This window comes from Haliotis rufescens, unplaced genomic scaffold, assembly GCF_023055435.1.
Source record: "Haliotis rufescens isolate VD_foot unplaced genomic scaffold, xgHalRufe1.0.p SCAF_1, whole genome shotgun sequence".
Taxonomy (NCBI): Eukaryota; Metazoa; Mollusca; class Gastropoda; order Lepetellida; family Haliotidae; genus Haliotis; species Haliotis rufescens.
This window is the reverse complement of record NW_025963779.1, coordinates 74,838,065-74,864,812: the sequence shown is the minus strand read 5'-3', so window position 1 is coordinate 74,864,812 and position 26,748 is coordinate 74,838,065. Positions and strand designations below refer to the sequence as shown.

The window sequence follows — 26,748 nt, the reverse complement described above, 5'->3', positions numbered from 1 at the left end:
TTCAATATTGTTATTGCCAACGTAAAATCTTCTCACTCGACATCGACAACTAAATACCCCTGGAAACCATCTGCTTGGATATAATACATAAGTTAAGATGAAGACTAAGCGCCCATTATTCAGGAAGCCAGTTTAACTCAAAATATGTCAACGCTGATGCCCTCGTAAAATCTACTCACTTGTCATCGACAACTAAATACCCCTGGAAACCATCTTGGATCTAATACATCAGTTAAAGATGAAGACAATGCGCCCCTCGATTCATCTTCCCGAGTCAAGGGAGATAACTGACTATTAGGTCCAGTTCTCACCATTGCCGAACTAGGTTGGAATTATGGAGTTATATTTTGGCTGGGCTAACGGTTCTATGCATTGATCAAATCGCGTAACGGAATCGACATCCGGTTCGTAAACTGCCGTGTAGTTTTCGGTCGATTGCAGGATTTGCAAAGCTCGTGTACCGCCAACTCGTCAACAGATATTTTTCAAATGTTTTCATGTTTTTAATCAAGGTGCTCACGTGATTTGTTGCACTTCGAGAAAGTAGGATCAGATCGTATTGACTGTGCGCTCTCAATTTTTAAGCAAATGCAAGTGATGTGAGAGGCGTAATCTGATTGGTCAATAGGGGGTTCATAGAAGGGATATAACTCGTAATAGCCACAGGTGGCGCTACGATCGAGCCCAGATATTTCAGCCCAGTTCGGCAAGGTTTGAAACTGGACTGTTATGGTCAGTTAACTTCCTTGCCTCGGGAAGACGCCCACGATTCGGGATGCAAGTCAAAGTTTACCTCAAATTATTTCAGAGAATCGATTTTCCTGGACGAGTGCTGCCGGTAGGAAAAGATATGCCCACACGCGATGCTTATACTCCTATCCAGTGATTCGTGTTTCGCTAGCATTTCTTTGGTCCTTTTCTTGTAACAGAGATCGACATGTCGGCCTCAAGCCAAATTAAGTTTTTAATTCAATCCCTTTGGGTCTCAGGTTGGCATTGCTTTTATATATGTGTATTTTTAAATGTGTATCTATGTGTAAGAGATATTCGATATTGTTTCATATTTGTTACTTTCTTTATCTTTGACTAAAAGTGACTGTGATCTTCACTATCTCTTCCTGACTAGGGATGACATTTGGACTTTTGTTGTTTCAAGTTAACTGAATGTATTTTGTGTGAGATTATTTAAAGAATACTTGTCTATATGACGTAGTGACCGAAATGGCGTTTAAAATTGCGATAAACCCAACTCAGTGTTCACGTAAATGGATCCAGTAATTCGAATCTCTATATAAATTATATGGGTGTCTGACGTGGCACTCTTTACATAACCTGTTGTGTTACATGTATCTATATAAATAATGTAATTGTATGTCATGTAGTATTGATTCAATCTCCACAGCTGACTCCGTGAACATGAGTATCATGATAGGCTAATCAATACATGGCGCATTTGCACATGGCATTTGTGTCACACTTGGTTCCTAATCGACCAACTCGTGTCAATATGGCTAAGTATATTTGATTGCATTGAAACAGCTTTTCATGGAGAACTTGCAGTAATATTCTCCTGGGTATCATTATTCGTTGAACCTTTGCAGGGCCAATGCAGCTAAACCACGAAAATCATTCTTAAACATTCCCTTTAATAAAACATACTACTAAAATGACGCGGAGGACCACCCGATTGTTTCATCCTTCATGTGATGACATGCTGTAGTAATATGAAAGAATCGGGTGGTCCCTTACATTTTTTATTGGTATTATTAGTTCATGTGTCATTTAAAGTGCACACTGAACAACAAATAATCAAACCCGCAGATTAAAATTATCCGAACGTGAGTACGCAATGAAAAGAGACATCTTCGCCCCAAAACTTCCTTCACGATGGATAATGTAATAACGATTCCCCGATTTCATGAACTTACATTCGTGATGAACTACCATTCCTATTTGCTCGATCTTTCTCGAGTTCTTATAACAAACTAGAGCATTACTCTGTTTCATTACCGTGTCCAAAGTCGATTGGTTTGAAGAAGCTACCGAGCCATGTTGCCGTTGCCTGATCGATAGGCCTAGAATCGGCTATAAGTTCGTTTTCTTAACCTAACTCTCGCCGCGCGAACTTCAGATATTGCGCGTATTTTTAGAGGGTCCATCTCTGTATTCCCAATAGTGCTGAAATATTATAGAGAAAGTATGGTTTGAGACCTGCCGACCCCCAACGGTTCTCGCTTTGCAATGTATTTATGTCCATACGCGACGTGAATACTGATTAGTGTCTGTGATTAAACATCTGCGAGACCATGTGTGCAGTCTCGGTGAAACGAGACCAAATGAGACTGCTTTTCAGCAGAATCCGTTTATATCAACAAAGGAATAATGACCTAGCTTAGTGATACCATTGCTTGCGTAATAATTTAATAGCGTTCTATAAATAATGTTCAACAGCAGTAGTCCGCGAGTACACCCAGGCTATTGAGGACGTGAAGTGGATGTGCCACAAAGTCCCCTTTCGCAGCAACTAGGTAAAGGCGGTTCTAGCTAGTTTGAGACAGTTTATTGAAACAGGACTGTACCCGCCTGCCAACTCTAGTTCAGTCCAGTAATACACGGTTGCTATTTTATGGTGCAAGAAGGACAAGAACACGTTTATTCTAGACTTGTGCAGTTCAGTAGTATGAGAAGAACTATTGAGGGAGTGAATGTTGAACGAATTCAGACCCACCTCAGTGAGTGAGGGTTATGAGTTTCACGTAGTTTCCTAATAACCAAGCTATGTACACCGCACTACCCAACCAGTGGTTGATATCATGAACTACGATTCACGTCACACGATGACACGAAGTCAACCCGATCACCCATTGTAACCACCCGTTCTTCAGTTAGCTCTATTGCTCAGCATTTACTACAGTTTGGGACCTTGTCTTCTCTGTCTAACTCTCCAAGCATAATGGGAATGGATTGATAGTATAGTTCATATTTCTTTCCATCTACATGCAACCAAACTGTATTAGTGGGGAAACATTTTAGAATTTTGAAAAACTGAAAGACTCATTATATCTTAGCCGCGATCGGAGTTCATGTAGACGTGAATCTACCTGTTTTATTAAGCGTGCTGAACAACTTGCATTCATCTGTTATCAATTTTGTGATTTCTTCCCTAAATGGAAATGGGATATCGGTTTCATGCATTCGGGCAGACCCATCGTTCTAGTGTATATGGGATATGTGGATTGGCAAGAAAAAGAGAAGTTTAAGCATCCCTTATAAAGAGCTTGTAATGAGAATCGCCACATTTCTGTTGGCATATAATAATTGCCAGAGACACCAGTAATTGTGATATTGATCACAGAACATGGGATGTTTTCAATACCTCATGCACACAATCACTGCCAGATGGCGTCCATGTCGATTTCAAAGTAGTGTGGCGGGAACATTAGATGTTTATTACAAGACGGCAGACACTAAAACTGACAAGAATAGAAAATCAATGACCCTTAATGTGCGCCATTTGTTGTGGAGAAGACAAATCAGAATCTTGTTGTCTTGGGTATTCACATCTAAAATGGCCCCGCGCGTGGATCAATTTTTAGACACATTGTCACCTAATGATTGCCATTGACGTATTGATGTATTGAACTTTAGAATACATTACTTCGAGGATTTCCTCTCGTTAGAATGAGCATTGGATCCAAACTAAAAAATTAACTTAAACAAAATACCATCAGCTTCTTAATGAGGTTCGTGTTTGTGGTGATGTAAAACATTCGGTCGAGATGATTAGTTCTGGAGAGAGGAGTGGGGAGTGTTTCCGATGCACATGGTGATGTGTTGGCCATGCGTTCTGATACTTCCTAAATTTACACGAGGTTAAAGGTGATTGCACAAATATCCCAGTACATGTATTTCAATCTACTCAAGAAGTATATGCCCCATTAAGAAGTTTGAAGTCAGTTCACCAGTAAGTGGAACCCCGTTAACCAGGAACGAACCTGACCTGTTCAGATCGTCCGGAATAACGAAGCAAGTACGGAGTAATGCTTTGTGTGTATGTGTGTACGAATATTCATCTGAAATGGTGAATCCGTCTGTCCCAGAACTACTTTATAATATTAATATTATATATTTCAAACAAAATGTATTATTCTCTTCCAGCACCCCTAGGAAGGTTTTGAACGTACGAACGATAACGCTAGGACCAGGCGCGATGGACGCACCATCTAAGAAGACGACAAGCTACCAACGACGGAACCAGACATCTCATTCCTGGTACAGCCAGAGTTTCCCGTCAGCTAATTTCCTTCAGCAGCCCATACAAGGACTCACCCTTTCCAAGAGCAGGTCGCTAAATACTTCCCCGATTAAGTCCGAGGAGAAAAAGAAACGACCGTCAACATCATACGAATACGACGGCGGCGTTTTTGCCCCAACGACACCACGGAGAGACTTTTTTGTTATACACCCTGACTGGGTGTCCGAGTCGGTCACAGTCCAGAAACTGTCCTTAAACGAGCGAACCAAAAAATCCTCGACATGGCCTGGAAGACGGTGTAGAAGTGCTCCTCCGCCCAAATTCAGAAATCCGATCACGTGGGACTGACGTCACTTGCTGCAATCCCATTGGTGCTTTATTCCCGGAAGTGTATTGGAGGTTGTACTCGCAGGTGGTTGTGGGACCTAACCGTGGCTTGGTGGGAGCTGTCTGATTATAGTGGCCTTGTCCTTCGTATTCACACGCCCGCATCTTGCAGACCGCCATGTTGTTACATTGAAGGATGCCTGTGTGTACTGCGGGATCCGGCTACGGGAAGGCACAAGATGGCTTTGTGTGTGACTACTGGCATTAGCTGTTGTTTATTATTGGTGTTTCAGTCCTCGAAGAACTACTTTCTCAGGAAGGAGCACGTGCACTTCCGCTTGTCGTCTGTGCACAGGACGAGTGCCCGGGATATTGCATAATTCGTAGTTTTGACCTTAATTGCACACTTTTCGCTAATCTTTCGCTATTTGCAGATAATGCAGTTTAATAAGGTCAGACGAGGCATGGTTTTAAGTACCAGACGATCATCCCAGTACGAAAGTTACAACCTGTGAAATACCAGTAGTACACAGGCACGTTGGAATCGTTCTTAAAGGGAGACTACTCGGTAACAATTATGTCTTATTTTGCGTCCAAAATATAATAAGTACTCCAAAATGTATTCTGCCTTAGAAGTGTATTGTTTAGCAACTAAAACCTCCAGGCGCTTTTGGGTAGGTATGTGTTCGACAGCTAGCCAAATCGACATTAATAGCATGCTAAGAGTTATCTCCCTTTACACTTGACAGGAATACTACCTTGGATAAAATAATTGCATAATGACAGCTGACGGGTGATACAATAAGGAAATAGAGACTTAATTATTTATTTAACAATTAATTCAGGGATGGTAATCATTTGTTTAATTACTGAGTCACACTGGTTTGAAGGAATAATCTAGTTTGTTTTTATGTACAATTTACGTACAATTAAGTATACAATTTCCCATGCGCTATTAATATATTTGATCATAGTTCTGAGAATCAACTGGAAATATCAGTTCACCTTTAAATTCAAAAACATGTTTTGAGACGTTTATCTCGATCAGTGGTTACAATTATTCAGTGAAATGTGTGTTTTCAGTTTTACAAAAGATAAACTGCTGAATATGAACGTTTCAGTGAAGTAAACACAAACGGACCAGTACTAGTTCCAAGGTCACAGAATATGTGTCTACAAGTAGAAACCATCTAGTCACGACCTTGACCTCAATACTCGTGACATTCTTGACAATTTGTGAAAGAGGCGAAAAACCAGGCCACGGTCAAGGTCATCGTAATAAAACACGAAGTAAATTCTGTCGAAACCAGTTTGAAATCTTTCATAATGGCAGCAACAGATATTCAAGAGCAAAGAGTGAAAACAAATTCCTGTAGAAAAAACGAAACGGCTCGAGACAACACTGCCATGATGTTCTCGCTTTTTTAGTTCAATAGGGTGGAATATTGTTGAATAGGGTGGTGAGAAGAACTCTCCCAGTCCGAAGCAATATACTGGTAACGTTATGGACAGAGGGAGGGTTCGCGCTGTGATACAGGAAACCTAGTTCAGGAGCCAAGGCGGAAACTGTAAATGCTGACAGGATTTATGTTGATTTTTGTCATTGTTATACATTGTATATATACATTGCATATATACACCAGTGTAATCATGAATGTGTTGCTTATGTACTTTTTACATGAAAGACACGGAAGCACAAAGCAGCACCCAGTTGTTGTACTCCATGAAACAATCACAAAGCCATTTGTAAATGATCGAAACGCACAGCGTTCAGACCAACGGGGCATTATTCTCATTTGTGTAGAACGTGGCGACAGTTTATCGTTATTTCAGTTAACTTGTCGTTATGCTTTTAATTGTCCGATGTCCGAAAATTCAATATGGAGACAATGCGGTGTTATTTTAATAAAACATATTTTAACATGACTGATTACATGAAATGTGAATCATGAAATGCAAAAGCAACTTTGTACATCTGTGAACCATATTACACAAGGGTTGGCCTAAATGTGACCGAAATAAAATGTTATAGATATGATTGGTATAAAAGATAGATTTAATTCCATGAAATAAAATTTCAACCCGCGGAAAATAAGCTTAAAATTGTTGATCCCTGTTGAATTCTGCCTGTGACCCATGTGAACATTTCTGAACGTTTGGTTAAATACTTGCTGCTATTCAGTTATTGAAAACCGCTGCGGGATACGTTTATTTGCCGCAGCAATGGCGACCGGCTTTCATAAAGCTCTCTATTCTCCACACTGATTGTTCAGTGGAGAGTAAAGGGATGTCTGTCAATATGCAAATGGATTTTGTCAAATAAATTCGATGTAGCGCTGCATCGAGCTGAGATACAACATTTTCTGTAATACTTCATGATCGAAAGGTTGTATAGGACATTACGTGAACGTGATGAAGATGTGCTATCCCGAAGACAAGCTCAAAGCATTGATCTTATCGTGGCAGCCGCCGCCTAAAGTGTCTTCTCACTTGTACTAGTATGGATTTGCTAGTTTGATCTCAGTGAACAATACAAAATGTACTTAACAGGAGGTAATATATCGGCACTTTCAACATTCAAAAATAAAACTAAGTCCAAATTGACATAGCAGAAACAGACTATAGGCATTATGCACCTGTTCTCACCTGTCAAGGTGTCATAGGTCACCTTGATCTACTTACACCTGGTTATGCCCTGTTTCACAACAGTCTGTTTTATTCACATTTTTACACACTTTTACGTGTAAAAAGGCATAAAAACATTTGATACGCTGTATTTGTGCCACGGCCCAATTAGTACTAATTTAGTTGTTTGAATATTTACATATTTTGTATATTAACTGCAATAATTTAAGATCTGAGGTCGAAAAAACAGTTTTTTTTCATTTCCGTGAGTATTTTTTTAGACACACTGGGTACAGTGTGAATGCCCTGTGGGTGTCTGCCCTGAAGTCCCATGGCACCGAAGTTGAACTTCATAGGCAATATCACTAGCGCCCAGCCGAGGATCTTTTATCTGTTTGTTATTCCAGCTATTTGATGCCAGCCTGTAAATAATTGAGTGCGGACCAGGCAATCCGGAGAATAATAGTGTGAGCACCGATACATTTGGTCACCTCTTATATGACCAATATGCTTGGGCTATATCTAACCAGGAATCTGCAGAGTTTAGCCCTTGATGTCCAGGGCAGACATGCTAGCGATGAGTACATAGAAATTGTCATTAGGCTATAGTGTTCTACACCAGTGGACAATTTTGTGCGATCTGCTTATTTCTGGAGCAGACGGTGACAGTAGTAAATACACCAGTACACAATTGTGTGCACCCACAAAGACCATAGAATTCCTTATTATTCCCACCTTATTTGTTGTTAAAGCCACATTTAGCATCATTCCATCAATGTGAATAGGTGAGTGAGTATTGTTTTACACCAATTTTAGCAATTTTCCAGCAATATCACGGGGTGGGGGGGTGGGGGGGGGGGGAGAGACACACCAGAAATTGGCTTCACACATTGTACCCATGTGGGGAATTGAACCTAGGTCTTTGGCATGACGAGCGAACGCTTTAACCACAAGGCTATCGAACTGCCCTTCCATCAATATGATGGCGGCCTGCAAATAATCAATACTTGACCAAACAAACCAGTCACTGATATTTCAACGACCCAACTCGTCCCTGTACGATGACACGCTATCAACCTAGTCACCGAGTGCAGCTGATCCGTGTAAGTTGCCTCTCAGGTTCTCTGTCGCCTGTCTAATCTTACTAACTTTGGTGACAACATCTAAGCATATAAACATGAAACACACGTTATGATTTTGCTAAAACTTTATTACAAATAGTTTAGAGATGTAGAAAACCTCCTCTGGTAGTAGAAGCTGTAGTGGAGTTATCGGCTCCATGCTGGTATCAAGAGATCAACATTCTCAATATACAAAACATAACTCCACATGGTTTAATATTGCATCTGGATAATAATAATAATAATAATGATAATAATAATAAACATACATCACTACGCTATTTACACTCATGATTTCTCTATAAATTACACATCCTTGATCTTTGGATTTCTAGAGAAAATGATGATTGCATAAATTATATTAAATTTCTACTTAACAACAATAGATATGTATAAATGCAAGATGACTAACCCCAGGATGTTTACCACCTGACCTAGTCATGTAATGTCAAGTTGTATTCTGGCTTTCCAAGTAATCAACCTAGTGTACCCTGCATGACCTGAGGCCAGGTCTGCACTAGCATTACATCGGCCAGGAAGGAGGAGTATGGCACATCAAGATCAGACATATACATAATAATGCCTTTTCAATATGACTTTGGAACCATCTTATCAAATAGATCCTTACCCTGCACAACAGACAAATCTTAATTACTGATACTTACATATACCATGTATAGTATTGTATACTCATGTCACTAGATTAATGTAGACTTCAGAGCAAAACAGAGTTGTATATTCCAAGTTACTTTGCATGAAAACCAACTACTAACTTAAGTTTTCAAACATTACATCATAAAATTATGTAATTACTTCTTATTTTAAGAGTTATGATACTTAAAAGAAGGAATTTAACCCAAGACAAAGGAGGAGGTATGATAAGCTGATATCAATTACAAAAGCTGATGTCTTAAAGTCTGTAGACAACAATGACTGTTATTTTGTGAACAGTTCATCTTGGGCCACAGATGCTCATAGAAAAGTATCAAGGATTATCAATGTTAGAACAGTTGAACATTTGCAATACATTACATAACAATTTTTCCAGACTTTCCAACTTTTCTGTGGGCTACAAAACAGCCCTATCATAACTTGTCCTTTCTTCTTACTATTTGTAAGTTCTATGAGTTTGCTACATTTGTGTTCAACACATCTTTCAATTTGAAAAGCCATACAAGTGCTGATCCACTCTTTGAGGAAGTTTACAAGGGGAAGTAACTCATGCGGAAATATGGAATGCTGTGATAAATGAAGATGGGACACTCCGGGCGGGGTAAAACAATCCATACACGCACAATGATTACAATGGTATATTTGTTTGTTCGAATGTATAACACTGGAAATGAAAATGCAAAACTCAATGAGTTTGTTATCTGTGATTAAAGCATAGTAGGGTTCATGTCCTGCATCTTACAAATCACTCCGAATCCCCCAGTTCTTAACTTGGTCAATAAACACCTTGCCTTTGCATACTTGAGCTCTGATTAGGAAGAGATTGAAATGATTATTGGAAAGGTTAGACAAATGGTGTTAGTCAACAACACCAAATGCTCCCTTATTATAACATCAAAATTTGTACACAATGTTCTTGCCATGGAGATGACGTATGTGGATGAGAGAGAGGTTGTGGTGCTGACTTCATCACTGGGCAGACCGAGTCTCCAGACATGATTATCTGAAACAAGCCAGGCTAAATGTTACAGTGCACAGAAGACCTACGACATAACACTGGCACATTCTGAGAAACAAGAGTGTGAGTTTTGTGTGAAGCTGAAGTATGGAATATTACAGACAAATCCGGATGGCCTGAAAAAATATTTGGCCACAGAATCTCCTCGGTCCCCAGCAATCGCTGTCATGGAATCCCCCCAGAAACAGCAATCCCTGTCATGGAATCCCCCCAGGAACCAGCAATCCCTGTCATGGAATACCCTCAGTACCCAGCAATCCCTGTCATGGAATACCCTCAGTCCCCAGCAATCCCTGTCATGGAATACCCTCAGTCCCCAGCAATCCCTGTCATGGAATACCCCCAGGAACCAGCAATCCCTGTCATGGAATACCCCCAGGAACCAGCAATCCCTGTCATGGAATACCCTCAGTCCCCAGCAATCCCCGTCATGGATCCCCTCAGTCCTAAGCAATCCCTGCCATAGAATCCCCTCGGTCACCAGCAATCCCTGCGATGGAAACTCCTCAGTCCTGCAGGGATTACATTCGCTTCCCTTAAAGTATGTCCACAAGTGTAACATGCAGATATCTTTTACACTCATCTATATTGCAATAAATACACATTTATAAATATCAAAATGAATTTTCCATCATAAAATGACATAAGATTTATTGCAAACAAAACCCTGCACCAATGTCTCCAAAACATGTGGTAATCTCAACCATTACTGTCCCAAATAGAATCAGCTGGAGACAATATCATATATACTCACTTTAGCTAGCCTTTACTTTGGAGTTTCCGATATACTGTCTCAACATCTGGTACACACGGTAAAAGTTCTGGAAACAGGAGAAAGTAACGCTGATATATCACTAAAATATGCATGCAATAACACTGAACTTATGCAGGAGTAAGTGAGTTAACACTTCGACAGTGTTTCAGTTATGTCATGTCTAACTAATGCGTCAGGAAGTGCTCTAAGTAACATCGACTGTAGGGGATAAGTAGTCTCAAGAAACCCATGAGCACAGGCATTAAGATAACAGATTATGGTTCATTAATCTCAGATCTCAACAAAAATAAGGAGATCCTTGTTGTGAGGCGAAATGAGGTTTAACATTGCATATGAGATTATTTCACCCACAGGTGACATGCACGGGAGTGTGGCTGACTGTCCGGAATTATGCCAGTTTCATAGTACTCACCCACTGTCAAACCATGAGGCAGTCTAACATGGATACCCAGCATTAGAAATTGGCACTGGTCCTGTAGTCCTTGCCAAACTGTCCAATCATTAAGGTATCATAAGGACTAGTAGAAATTTGCCATTTCTAAGGGTTTTGCTATATGTTATCATTGTAAGGACTAGTGAACTAAAAATGTTAGTTTCTACCACTGGATACCCCGCTCACACACAATCTACAGACTCCGAGCCGAACAGTTTTGGTTATATGCCCTATTTGGTATGATGCAACCAGCATTTGAACCACCAAAATTCCGCTCCCAAGGCTCTCACTGCACCACAGAGGTGGTCGGGTTCCATTGTACTGACCTGAGCAAAGATGTAGACAACTGCGAGGTAGGACCCGATGGCTCCAGCCAGGAACAGGTCAAATACTGCTGGTTTCACACTGAAAGTGGAAACGTAAGATCAGACAAGGGAACCTTTAAGTCACTTCTCATCGTGGCTATGAAAGTGGCACGCATGAACAACACATCCATGTAGCATTCATTATTTCAGACAGATTGTAAACCTTGTCGAAGATAAAATAATACACCCTGATATAAATCTAGTCTCATGTTTCCTCCATACTTAGCCAGAATCAGATCATAATACTTTTCACTATGTATTAACATCACGCTGACATTTAACATGTTAACAGTTTACAGCAAACAAAGTAAGAAATAATCTTGATCATACACTATAATACTTACTTGTAAGCATTCATAGAATATACAGCACCATTGTAGAAGAGAAACTCCGGATCTCTGACAAAGACACATAATAAATCATAAAACCCTGATTTGTAAATTTGTAATCTGGCAAGATACATGTTTTGTTGTTTGTTTGTTGATTAACGCTGCTCTCAGCAATATTCCAGCTACATGATGGCAGTCTGTAAATAATCAAGTCTGGGCCAGACAATCCAGTGATTGACATCATGAGCATCGATCCACACAATTGGGATATGATGGCATGCATCAACCAAGTTAGCAAGTCTGACCACCCGATCCCGTTAGTAGTACATAGGAGGTAATGTACTTTAATTGACATCAATATTTTCTGTGTTTATGGAGGTATGTGAACACAGTAAATCCGCTTACCTGTCTTCACAAATTCGAAAAATGCAAAATATGTGGAACATGTTGAAGTGAACATGTAATTATAAATACATATGTCAAGAGCAATAACTTGACAGACTGCTTAATTAATCATCAAAATATTTATATGAAATCACTGACATCATTCACTGTGATAATTCAACCCAATCCAATCTATCTATCTTACAAATACTGAGCTCACCAAACCCAACCCGAGTAAGGCAAACTCAACCATTGCCAAAATAAACAATTGCTTTGCGAGTGAAGGGTCCTAATTTATTTTAGGAAAATACAACTTCTTCTATGGCTGCTTTCCTGACCAATGTTTTGAGTAACTGATGGGACTGATCAATTTATCAACTTGGGAGAACGAAATCGCCCGAAACAATTGACTGATCACTTGATATCTCTTTAAAAAATCACAAATAGTAACTTCACTCTTGTAATGGATCCATATCTGTTGTCTATAACTGGGATTTATCAAGGATTCCAAACTATGTGTCCTGGGGTGGCAAATTGGGAAAATATTTTGTTCAAAATTGAGATTTCATAAATTTCAGAGAATCTTAACACCCCAAGTAAACAAGAAAAGCTGATTTCCATGAAGTTGGAAAACAGATTTAATACACAGAGCAATCCTATTCTCTCACCTAGTTATATCAAACTATGACATTAAAGTCAACTTAACAAAGCTAAAAATGCCAATTATTTAGATAACCAGACTTTAGGGGTGCCCCACAATGAATATGAGCAACAGGAACAACGTTCCTACCTCTTGTCTGCCTTGACGAGGGTCTTCTTGACGTCCTTCAGGTACCTGGTGAACGTCTCTTCCAACGTGGCCAGGACTGGACTGTCTTTGGCCAGAAGCTGCGCAGCACGAGACTGGTTGGTCAAGAAGTCCATCCAGGCAGCATGGACACTCTCCTGGACATTCTAAACACACCATAAACACTGTTAACAAGGACATGCTTCATGCAAATCTATACACTCTACAATTAGAAACAGGGCTTTTGGTTTTCATTTAATGCTGCAGTCAGCAATTTTACAGCTAAATGACTGTGGCCTGTAAAAAACTAAGTGAGTGTAGGTGAGATTTGTTTCACGCCGCTTTCAGCAATATTCTAGCAATATCAAGACAGGGGACACCAGAAATGGGCTTCACACATTGTACCCATGTTGGGATTCAAACCTGGGTCTTCCATGTGACGAGTAAACGCTGAAACCTCAACGCTACACCACGTCCCCGTAAATAATTGAGCCTAAACCAGCCAAATAAGAGATGTCGGGGTACACTGACACATAATCAACAAAGTCACCAAGTTTGACCAACTGATCCATTTAATCAACTTGTCTGACAAGCATAGCTTACTAGGCATCTACTCTTAACATGGATTCTCAATGAGTGAAGCAAACTAGACTGGCATTTTTTTTTCCATCTGCCCCCTGGACTGCATTGGTTTTATAAGTACTGTTGCTCTGTAAGGTTGTGTTACAGTTGTTCTGTATGTCTAGTGAACCATCCATTTCTCAAACCTGATGCATTCTTAAAATTGAGTTTAAGGTAGTGTTCAAGATTATTGCACTAAACATTGCAACTAACATGCACATGTGTGTGTATATATCTGTGTACCTGTTAGAGTGTGGCAGCTTGTAATAGCTTGCACTAATGTTGGTGCTATAGTGCTAGCCCACTGAGACACCATGCCACAGTTTAATAGAGATACCACACACAGACCCAGAACACTGACTCAGAGTGTGAGGATAGAACCCCCGACTCTATGCACTAGACCTGGCAGGCTGTCACAGCTGTCTAACAAGGTGTTCAGTGTAAGAATATGAATCAATGAACACATCAACCTGACGTAACCAAGCATGCTCATTGAGAGGGTAAATGATGTAACATCTTCTGAGCCTACCAGTCCTTCTGTGAACAGCTTGAAGTGTCCCTGGCCTGACAGGTTGTAGATGTGGCGGGCCAGGCCTTCTGCGATGACTTGGATGTTGAGGCCAAGACGGGCGACATCGATACTTCCTCTGAAAAAGACAAGTTGGATTTACGGTTGCATATGAAGCAATCAATGTCTGTAATGTTTACTTCATCTGAAACTGATGGTCCAGCTATAGTGTGAACAGCATGCTTCATGATTGGGTAGAACTTTCAAAATTGTTCTTAATGTTAAAATGTTTGCAGTTTGTTTGTTGTTTTTAACAATGAGGTCAGCAATATTCCATGTCCTCACCCAGACAAGAATAGTTGCCCTATACAATACCTTGTACCAACCAACAGTTCAGTATAGTAGCCCCATCTGATGTCTTGTACTCACCTAGTGTCTAATATTGTTCCCCTATCTTGTGTCTTGTACTCACCTAGGATCAAGTATAGTTGCCCTATCTGGGGTCTTGAACTCACCTAGTGTCTAATATTGTTCCCCTCTCTGAGGTACTCACCTAGTGTCTAGTATAGTAGCCCCATCTGATGTCTTGTACTCACCTAGGGTCAAGTATAGTTGCCCTATCTGGGGTCTTGAACTCACCTAGTGTCTAATACTGTTCCCCTGTCTGATGTCTTGTATGTGTCCAAGCGGGACAATGTGAAGGCTGGAAGACGCTTGATGCTGAAGCGCTCATGTTCCCAGGCCAACATCTCATCAGCCAGGTTGATCTTCTTGTGGACCATCTTGAACTGAACATCAGGGAAGTGTGTCTTTGTCACCTCCTCCAAGTTCTAAAGAGAGACACAAAACAGGTTCATTACCTCTCTTCTTTTATACCACATCTTGCACTTGATTTATAGGGACATAATTCTTATATTCACGTCTTCATGATGTGTATAATATCCCCAACAGTATGTAAGTTTGCTTGTTGTTTGACGTGCACTCAGCAATATTACAGCTCTATGTCTATGGTCTGTAAATAATCAAGCCTGGACCGAACAATCTAGTGATTGATATCATGAGCATCGATCCCCAATTTGTGTGTTTGCTTGTTGTGTTATGAAGTCAGTAATATTCAACCACATCCAAGATATCATGCTGGCCCGATAATCAAGTCTGGACTAGATGAACTAATGATGTATACGATGAGCAATGGCCTATGCATTTGGGTTACACTACAATGACATGCAATCAACCAAGTCACCAAGCCTAACCTCTCAATATGCAGTAGCCTCTTTGTTTTGTTTGTTTGTCACTTATCGCCGCACAGATGGTGGACTGTACATAATCCAGTCTGGACCAGACAATCCAGTGATTGACATCATGAGCATCGTTCTATGCAGTTGGGATACAATGGCATGCATCAACCAAGTCAGCGAGCCTGACCTACCAATCCAGTTAGTTGCCTCCTACAACAAGCATAGTCGCTTTTTACGGCAAGCATGGGTTGCTGAGGACCTATTCTACCCTGGATCTCCACGGGTCAGTAGCCTTTTTGACAAGCATAGGTGACTGTGGACAAATTGTAACCCAGAATACCCACAGGTGTCAGTTGTAACCACACAGCCCTCATAGCTGGCTTTTACGAGACAGGAATACTGGGGACCTTCTCTGCCCCAGAATCTACGTCATGTACATGGTGAAATCATAAGATGGTAGAGTGTCTTGTACCTCTAAGAATGATGCACCTGAACTGTCCTCCCGTGGAGGTTTGGACACATGGAGGTTGAGAGTGTCTCCATTCCCAATAGTATCTAGGCACATCACATACGCCACATCCACCAGCAGGTTGCCATCTGAAATTGAATCATTATTAATGAAGGTAAGATAACTCATGATAGGACTTGGTTCAAAGCTAGAAAGGTGTTCGCATTACCTGCCACATCATTTCCTGAACGCCCCTTGACGTTCCAATCACAAACATGTATCATCAACCAGTATTGACTCAACCACATCAGGCGACAGTTGACCTCACATATGCCCAATGCAGTACAACTTTGAAACAGAAAGTCCCATGCTTCTAGCTACCTTAATAACAATCTTATAAGCACTTTCAGTTATAAAACTATCACTTCCGGTTTTGGAAAACACCTCGCCAATGTGGTAAAACTTTTGAACAGGAAGTACCTATGCCTCGAGTGAGTAAGTATGGTTTTATGCCGCTTTTAGCAATATTCCAGCAATATCATGGTGGGGGATACCAGAAACAACTTCACACATTGTACCCATGTCGGGAATAGAACCAGGGCCTTTAGTGTGACAAGTGAATGCTTTAACCACCTGGCTACTCCAGTGACCAGCTACATTAACAAAGTTATAAGCACTTCCACTTAAATAATATCACTCCTGATTTGGGACAACATGCCCAATGCTCTACAACTTTGATACAGAATAGGAAGTCCAATGCCACTAGCATCATATCGTTATAAGCACTTCCGGCTTGAAAAAAACAACTGTGGCGGAGGTCACATTCAAGCAAACACTGTAAGCCACTCCCCTTACAGAGGGCTGCTCAAACATTCCAAAATGCCATTGTAGTTCTTTGGGTAAAGGGGAAATGGTGTTTAACATTCAAGATGCTTGCACTTATATATAGCCAGCATCCATGCACAATTGTGTGGCAGATCCAGGGTCTTGACTAATCCTGCATCATATACACATACAGATTGAAAATGGATGCAGAACATATTTCTGGTGAAAGTCTTGGTATGATGCACCAACCCATTCTATTCACTGACCATTTAGGCAGTCACCATGGTAACACATAATTAAAATACATACACACATATTACTAAACAACGACACTAGTTCCACTGTCCAAAACAAAATCCATAATAGTAAAGATATTGAATAAGACAAAAAAAAATAGTTTTCTTGTATATATGACATATATACTATTAGCATGATTAGTGTTTAACATTTTAAAGAACTAAAATTGCATTCACTGATAAACCAACACTATGGTAAAATGCTGCACATATCCCAAAATCAAAGACCAAAGGAAAAGATGAGCATAAAATGAAGGCTTGCAAACAGAAAACAATGATGTTCTGTCATAATCTGACAATCTACCTGCAGCCTCCATATTGTCTTCTATCCACTTCTTGGTCCCCTGGTAGTTAAACTTGCCTCCACCAGACAGAAGAAACACAAGGTTGTATCTTTATTTGTCAAGGACCATACAAATAATAAATTGCAATAACATCTTAAACAAACTAGAGGCAGAAAAGCCCTGTTACTGCCATTTCCTCAAAGTTTAAAGTACTTCCAGAACAATCAAGACAATTCCTTAAGATCCACCAATTGCTTGAGCCTCAGGATTGTACAAGAAAACATGCAACAGTAACTGTGAGTGTGAGTGAGTATGGTCTTACGCCGCTTTTAGCAATATTCCAGCAATATCACGGCGGGGGACACCACAAATGGGCTTCACACATTGTACCCATGTCGGGAATCGAACCCGGGTCTTCGGCGTGACGAGTGAACGCTTTAACCACTAGGCTACCCGACCGCCCCGCAACAGTAACTGACAATACATGATACAGTGATGTTTCACAACCTCAAAGATGACTTTCACCTTTGATGGCAGTAAATGTGGTAGGAATTGTAAAAGCTACATTCAATTCTTATTGCCATGATTATGATTGACAGGCATATTCACATTGAACTGCACCACTACTTGGGATGTACCTTGCTCTATGAGAGTGAGTGAGGATGATTTAAGCCACTCTCAACAATATTCCAGAATATCACGGCGTTTGACACCATAAATAAGCTTCACAATATTGATGATAGGAATCGAACCTGGGTCTTCAATGTGACGAGCGAACGCTTTAACCATCAGGCTACCCCACCGCCTAAGGATTTTGATGGAAAGCGGATCTGATTGTAATGAACTTTCGAAGCAATGGTAACAATTCAGACTGTAAACAATTTCCATCAAAATGCCAAGGTGCGAAACAACTCTCAGGCAGGATGTCCATGAATAGGGAAAACACCATGGTACCATGACAACCAATCACTCTTCACAATAAGCTTCCTCCCAAATAAAACACACAAATAGTCCCATGCATCAAAGATCACAACAGGCAAGGATACTTGGCATGTGTTCTGGAGTTGGTGTACAGCTTTGCAAACAGTCTTGCCAGCTCCATCAACGCTATCACTCCACTTCCATTGGAGTCAGCTCCAAAGGCTAAAGCCTGCAACCAGACAAGTGAAAAATCACATGGGCATATGTACCATGTATAAAGTTATATTCTGACCATATTTTCTAGTGGCCTATGCGTTATCCCATGACAGAGTTATCTCCCTTCGTATTCCACACAATATCACTTTGGGTTTCGTTTAGACACTCAAGGTTTGTGTGTATCCTTGCATTAGTTACATTGTATGTAGTGTATGCATATAGATTCTATGAGACTGTGATGTAATTGTGCGACATAGTGGGGCAGATAGTTCTGAGTAACGGTTGAGAGAGAGATGGCATGTTAAGGGGGGCTGAAAAGATTTCTGTGTGCATGCTATTGTCAGTTGGGTCTGATAATATACGTTGAATAAATGTACAGACTGTTTCATTCTGTGTTCTGTGTAATTTCTACACATGTATACTTGCAAACAAGATAAACTGCCAAATCTTGAGCATAAATGATAGCTATTTAAAACTTTACTTCAATACTTTTTGCATTTATGGAAGCATAAATGTCAGAATCAGCATGGACACTGTAAATCAATGTAGCAAAAACATATTGGAGACAATTCTTCGAAATAAACACAGATTTCAGGGATTTCACCAACTTTACTATGTTAACGTTGCAATATTTTCTCTTTTATTGTGCATTATGACATATAAATGCACCAGTTTTACACGTTTAGATTTATTGGTGAATTCCTGTCTCAGAATCAAATGCAACAACAATAGCATGATGTCACCATAATGGTTTTAGTAACTCCATATATACTCGACAAAGAGTGGCAGGAATCTCTGAAGAACACTTACCGGCGCCACGCCAGTTGCATCATAATGTGCGACAATGACCACAGTGGGCAGCTGCTCCTCAATGCCCTTCCCTGACAAACGCCCCTGGAAATAGCAAGGCAAACTATTAGGCTTGAACATGGACATTCTTATACCATGTTTACTCCTACCCAGATTAAATGTTTGTTTGATGTTTATGCAGCAATATCCCGGCCTCTAAAACTTGAGTCGGGGCCAGACAATCCAGTAATTGATATTATGAGTAACAATCTAACCATCCGGGAACGAAGAGTCAATGACACGCAATTAACCAAGTCATAGAGGCTGACCACCCTATCCATTAAACCACAGCACTGGCTGCTGGGGTGCAATTCTGACCTGGAAGCCCCACAGGGTAGATAAAAAGCATTGAGGTGAGGTGTAATTGGGTTTAACGTCGCGTCCAAGATTATTGCACTTATATAGCGACGTGCATGCACGTGTATGTGTGTGTGTGGCTGCTTGTACTAGTCCGGACTGATGCCGATTTATAGTGCTAGCTCACTGAGATACCATGCCGCAGTTTAACATGAAAACCCCACTCAGACACAGTATACTGACTCCGAGCCGACCAGTCCTTGTTTTAGCCCCTTAATGCCAAGCGCCAGACAGGGTAACAACAAGTACAATCTTTTAACGTCTTTTTGTATGACGCGGCCCGGGATCGAACCCTGGACCTTCCGCTCTCCGGGCGGACGCTCTACCACAAGACCACGGAGGCGGTCTAAAAAGCATTGACAATCTTATCATTCAGTGTTATTTATTCTAGTGTTAACATAGTCATGATAGTGTACTGGTTGTAGAATCTTCCAAACTGCAAGTGTTCCCCACTGCAATTATTTTGTACCAACCAATTCAACATGACAATTGTCATTCAACATCCGTTGATCAGTAGTGCAATCGAGAGTCACATACCTGTATGTTAGTGACCTGGAAATCCGGCAAGGACTTGGACTGTGCTCCAGTGACAGACATCTGGAAACCATTTGCTGTAGCTGCTCCAAGCAGCGCTGAAACAACAGTCAGGATACATGACCAAGACAAAACAGTGACAAGGGCAGGGGACATCTGTTTTTAATTTTATATTCATAATATTAAATCCATCAAGTGCACCCAATTCCACAAAGTGTATGGTCATGGCACTACATTATAATAACTCTGATCAATGGATCAGTGTGCACTCAATTTTTATTCTCAACTCCCTGGGCAGTATACAACCCAGAGTGCTAGAAGGTTACAAGTCACATTACCATCCCACCCTACAAGGTACTCATTCACAGCTTGGTGACCAAGCTTATGTCAAACAAAGTCACCTGACAAGACACATGTGGTACATAAGCCACATATGATGCTTACAAAAGTTATTATTGAAGCATGTTAAACATTGAACATACACAAATAGAAGTGATGTAATATTAGTGAAACATATCTACGACTGCCAAACACATATGCTAAGTGACACCAGCTGTTAAACAGGCATGCAATAGTGTTGTGACTATTGTGAAATACATTAAGTTGAAAACAGTTAAAACTGAATCTTCCTTGGCTGTTAGCCAACCAAAAACAAGCCAAATCTGCAGCAATTCAAGGTACTATGACCTCATGATAATTATAACCACTGATACTACAGACAAAATCAGCTCTGAACAACAACCTAGCCTGCACTAAAAGAGTAACCTACCTTCCCATGCAGTTGGAGCCTGATCCCCTGAGTTCCCACGCCTGATGTCATCATATATTTCCCCTAGTCCAGGCGTCTCGTACGCAAAGTACACAGGAAGGACTGTTTCCTCTGATAACAAGTCCCTTTCTAAACCCTTCAGATGCTGAGTGAACAGAATTGTAAACCCTCAATTACACATGTAAAAAGACATTGTTAAAAGCAACAGTTGTTGTCATGCACAGACCTAAATGTTCTTAAATTGCAAGTAATAAACCACTGAAAGTTGTTTAAAGCAACAAGCATTTAGTCACAAAGCCAATTACTATTACCTTATTTGAGACATGTCAGCAACTATGTAAAACTGAGACACAACCAGACATACCAGTGATTGAATATACTCATAAATGTCAACTTCAAAATCACCATGATCACAGGCATTTTACATTATCACTCAGATCATGTTATTACTGCAACTAAAATGACTGACATATAGTTAATCATAGTTCAAGTGTAAGAGCAATACACATGAGGGAGTAGTGCACTTTACAAGGCATACTTTTTCAGATTTCAATTAGTGCCTCGTGTAAGATAAAACTCAAGTTGCCAGCTTGAAACACGCCATTTGCTCTGCAAAACTCAAAACTTGATAAAAATTGTTTCCTCAAATTTGATTGGATTAATTTGTTAAAAGAGATGGCTGACCCATACCCTGTGCCACAATTTACCCTAAGGATTGTAAAGGAATGTTTTATTGGCAAGTGGTGCCCAAGCCTAAGGATTGTGAAGGGGCGTTTGATCGGAAAGGCGATCCAAGGGCTAAGAATATAGTTGGGGATAACCTACCCTATCCCTCACACAACTAACCCTAAGGATCAAAGAGGCATGCAACATCTGGAGAGCGAGAGTCACAGTCGGCAGTCTGAGCCAGTTAGCATCTACAGTAAGCTGAACCTGGTAAACTGCATTGTTACCCACATAAGATAAGGTATGTGTAATTCTTTTTCTCCACATTGTTTCCAAATGACATACTTAGCATGAGTAGGGGCGGTGGGGTAGCCTAGTGGTTTAAGTGTTCGCTCATCAGGCCGAAGACCCGGGTTTGATTCCCCACATGGGTACAATGTATGAAGCCCATTTCTGGTGGACCCCGCCGTGATATTGCTGGAATATTGCTAAAAGTGACGTAAAACCTCACTCTTATAATGAATAAACCAGATTTTGAGAATCAAAGAATGTTTCATCTGTGCAGAATACAATGTTGAAGCAGCTCATAAGCATAACCCCTATGAACATATCACAAAAAGATAGGCCTACCACTTTCTCTTCTTCAGTGAGAGAGTTAAAATCTTCAGGCAAAAGTATGACCAACCCCCCAGCATTTTGTGTGAGCAGGTCACGGAACTTTGGCATAGTGACTTCACGCAAACGTGCAACCACACAGCGTCGGGTTAACATCTTGGCATCAATGGGACGGGCTTCCATGTTGATCAGAGAATTTTTGCTTCCTGGCGAAAAAGCATCAACATGATTAAAAGAGTAATTTTATCATAATTATCAATCAGCAGGTCACAAATTCCATGAACTGAACAAATAATTTCATCTGATTCCATTTTAGATCTTAGACCATACTCAGTAAATTATCAACTTTCAGAAACATGAATTACAAGCCATTATTGCATGATTATTGTTGAGTGCTCTCGAGTTCTAAAGTTCAAACATTTCCGAACATGACTACATGTGCATGGACTGTACGGAATGTGCTCTCTTGTGTTCCTCGAGGCCAATGGACGATGCTTTGGAAGAAGTTACAACAACCAAACATGGATTCTATCCAAAATGTTTGTTTTAAATGTTTATCCATTCTTTCGGGGCAAACAAACAATTAATTTCACAGGATGCAAATTTTGTATCCGCTACAAGTTGTACTGTACGCGTGGCATGGCGGATAAGATATAATTATCATATTGCGACCAAGGACAAAATACGTGTGTTATTACCGTAGGAAACTCCCTGTAGATCGTACTGCTGCATCCTGAACACCGAAAATTCCTGTGCTGCATTCGCTGGACTTACAGGTGATAAAATGATTAAAATTGGTACAAAAAACAGAAATGAAAGCGGGAAACTGCTCCTAAACATTTCTAGGACTTCTCCGGCTTCATCAAACCACATCTTGATGTCTAATAAAGCCAATAATAGGATTACAAGGACAAGATACCGGTACACACGCAACCTTTCTGGATTTTACGCATGGACCTCATGATACTACTTTCCTGTGACCTATATTATTGAATGTTCTATACTTGCCTACTATACCACTATTTTGAATAACTTCTTTTTGAGATACCAACACAAAGTATTATTATTAAATAATGTATATATAATTCATGATTTATCACCAACACCTAGAAAAATTGGAATGTTATTCATAATGGAGGAATCATATGAAATAAGTTGTGTAGAAAATAAGCCGCGATTGCGGGTTCTATAAAAGTAGTATTGGTGTTATCACAAAACGAAATAATGTCAGCTGTTCGAGCGTTCTATTTTGTAAGTTGGTGTAAATTCTCATCTAGCAAGGCATATTTATGTGCGAATAATGTCAGAAAATATATTCTAAATAAAGTCCCATATTGAATGATATAAGGGGAACGATTCAAATGATACAACACTTAATAAATGATAAATGTAATTATAATGATTATATATAGCTTTATATATATGTGTGTTAAAATTGGAACAATTTATACATATAGTTTAGTACACATGTACTAGAGAGAAAGATTAATATCGAAGTGAACAGCTTGCGCTGTTTCAAGTTCCTTATAAAACGCGTAGCAGTTGTGAAAGCGAAACACCAATTGCATATCTGACTCATTCAGAATAACGCCGGAACGAAATTAGTATAATCTTCCTATTTCCGCTTGTTTAGATATGTGTCCAGTATCCTACAATACAGAGAATACTATTAATAGCCCCTGCATTTTGGCCTCAGATTTAAACTGTGTCTGCATGGTGGATCACGCGAGATCGAGAAGCATAGGAAGTGTGTTGGCTTGACTATATGTCAATTGCTTGAGTTCTCACATCAGATGAGTGAGTGAGTTGGTTTTCACATCACTTCGAACATTATTGAGATTATGACCCGGTTTGGCAGCTTAATGTGTTAGGAAAGCACAACGTGGTGCAATGTTTGGACGCTTACCACTTCAGTAAAACCCCGAAAGGGGTGCGGATTTACTAAGCAAGTACCCAATCTCATTAAAATCAGATCTAAGTTCTCATTGCCGCTAAACAAGCGACAGCGAGAACTAAGATCTGATTTTAATGAGAATTGAGCAAGTACCATTAAGGTTTAATGGACAGACACTTAAAGTTGGGGTGAGGTGAACAGGGGCTTAACGTTCTGTTCAAAACTATTCCACTTATGTAGTGACGTGTGTGCGTGCGTGCGTGCGTGTGTGTGTGGATGCTTGTACTAACCGGGACTAATGTCGGTATTATATTGTTAACCAACTGAGATACCATGCGGAAGCCTACCAAGATACCCCACTCAGACACAGTATGCCGACTCTGAGCAGTCCAGTCCTAGTTTTATTCCCCTAATGTCGAGCGTCAGGCAGGGTAACAACAAGTGCCATCTTTTAACGGTTTTTGGTACGACGCAACCGGGGATCGAACCACCAACCGTCTGCTCTCCCGACAGACGCTATCCACTAGACCACGGAGACGGTCGACATGGTTACAGTTAAAGACACCTTTTTGTGTACAAATTTTCTGAAATGTCTATACTCATGATAATATTCGTTGTGGCTCCGTCGGTTTATCCTCCCACCATCAAGTACCTTATGTCATACAGAACCAAGTTCACTCATAGTTCTTTGATCTTTGTTCCATTAATTATAAGCGAAGGATGTTGCTTTTTTTCCATTACAAATTTGATGGATAAAAGCTTACATGTCAGTTTATCACACTTAATCACGCATGGGGATGGGAGAAGGCAGTTGACAAAGGACACATATTCCCTGTCACATATATACAGTTTATTAATTCAACTCTCACGCAGGTAATAACATGGAATACACTAATCCTTTTAATTTTAAATTTTAGGAGGATTAATTTAAGCCCAAGTATATATATACTACTCAACACTCGATAGGGATTTTCTGAGTGTCTAGGTGGGGCATAAATCTGTCGGGATGTCTGGGGTTGTCGTATAAATAGGATGCGATTTGGGCCGGACCTGACGCATGTTAAGCTTCATTTCCAAACAAACAAACAAACAAACAATGTTAGTATCTGTGTAAACCGGGTTAAGCCTATATCATATAGGCCCGTGGTTGTGCCATGCTGCTAACTCTCCTGTACGCTAAGGGCGTGTGGCTTCAAGTGTTCTGACAATAACTATTGATTGATATAAAAGCAAAGAAATATTTAACAATAAACTCTAACACCAGTTAAGCTGAGTTACCATGTGTTCAAAACCTGCACCCACTGTTCCGAAACGAAATTAAGATGTGAGAAGCCGTCAAAGGGTTACAGTCGTGCCTCGTTTATACGGACACTTGCGTCATTTCACAATTCGTCCGTATAAACGAATTTCCGTATAACTGAAACCAGCTTCTTACTGGAAGAGTTACTTCCCTTCAATTATGCAACTCATGACAGATGACAGAGCATGTATTATATCGTCTTCTCTATGACCACTCTCTCACCCTGCGTTCCATGCGACCATGCAGCATAGTACCTCTGCCACAGGCCAGCGCCATGTGGCGATTCATCACATATTACACAGTCAATTCAAGATATTGCATATGCTTATCATATCTTTCATTTTTGACGAGTCTGCACATTTAGAAAGTCATGTCGTAGAATGGTTAACTTTCATTGTGAAAAAATCCTAAAACGTGAAAAGCTTTTTCTCTTTGCGTAGTTATCCTATGTTTACATTGGTTGGGGTTATAGCGAAAACGGCACCTCAGCAAAACGTCACCGGGCGAAAACGGCACCTCGACTCCAGCGAAAACGGCACCTTATTTTTTTTTTCCTTGGTCAAATAAATGATATTAAACTTACATTGTAACTTGCAAACGCCAATAATTGTGAGATGTTAAAACAAGTTTACATTAGAAAATAGCCTCTACTCCAACTATAGGATGGAGATGGAGATCTCTCCCTGACCCAAGTACTCTCACAATGTTGGGTTATACATGGACCAATATTGTGAAGAGCATGATGATGATGATGTTGACGATGGACATGCCACAAAACTGCATATATGAACATATTTACTTATCTGTGAAAACGGGAAATACAATGTAAATACATCACATACATCAAATGACATGTAAATACATCAAATACCCTATATATTACTACAAAAATCGTTGTTATCGTTCTTAAAAAATAGAGGTGCCGTTTTCGCCCGACTCATAGTAGCCGTTTACGCCAAATGCGGTGCCGTTTTCGCCAGAGAAATCGGTGACGTTTTGCTGAGGTGCCGTTTTAGCCTGCACCCCATTGGTTGTACGGCTCCACGTGCTGTCATCGAAGCCCTACGGAGAGCTAGTAAACAGTCACTTTGATGTGTAAATATACATTGTCATGCTCCTCACTGTCATAGTTGTTGTAGCAACTATATATAATTATGCAAAACAATATGTAAAGCGCACCGAAAGACTGATTTCAGAATAAGCGCGTTTGTTTACAAACAATATAAAAGGCCGCCCACGTGATATGCAAATTAGCCTGTGGCAGTGGTGTTATATCGCCACTATATACTACGCCGTAGGTGCTTTATGACCTTCTG

General features: G+C 40.3%; 2 protein-coding genes across 6 annotated transcripts in view; one reads left to right on the top strand and one right to left on the bottom strand.

Moving 5' to 3' along the window:
• The window catches only part of LOC124146806, a 41,349-nt gene extending 34,413 nt beyond the window's left edge, over positions 1 to 6,936 (top strand). For all 4 annotated transcript variants that reach the window (XM_048400893.1, XM_046517263.2, XM_046517264.2 and 1 more), the window contains one exon: positions 4,159 to 6,936. In XM_048400893.1, coding sequence (XP_048256850.1) covers positions 4,159 to 4,603 — 445 coding nt within the window. In that variant the 3' untranslated portion in view covers positions 4,604 to 6,936. The remainder of the gene's footprint in view (positions 1 to 4,158) is intronic.
• A 1,460-nt stretch (positions 6,937 to 8,396) lies between these two features.
• On the bottom strand, positions 8,397 to 23,215 carry LOC124146805 (nicalin-1-like). Of its 2 annotated transcripts, none has more exons than XM_046517262.2 (15): positions 22,937 to 23,215; positions 22,254 to 22,444; positions 20,958 to 21,102; positions 20,192 to 20,286; positions 19,259 to 19,342; positions 18,358 to 18,461; positions 17,332 to 17,420; positions 15,931 to 16,055; positions 14,860 to 15,050; positions 14,242 to 14,359; positions 13,095 to 13,258; positions 11,936 to 11,989; positions 11,553 to 11,631; positions 10,773 to 10,839; positions 8,397 to 10,018 (listed from the first exon to the last, which is right to left on the bottom strand). In XM_046517262.2, the coding sequence occupies exons 1-14, from the start codon at positions 23,109 to 23,111 to the stop codon at positions 10,774 to 10,776; spliced, it is 1,680 nt and encodes a 559-aa protein (XP_046373218.2). In that variant the 5' UTR covers positions 23,112 to 23,215; the 3' UTR covers positions 8,397 to 10,018; position 10,773. The 2 variants fall into 2 exon arrangements, with proteins under 2 accessions (XP_046373218.2, XP_046373217.2); XM_046517261.2 differs by having other exon boundaries at positions 8,397 to 10,003.
• Positions 23,216 to 26,748: the final 3,533 nt, after the last annotated feature.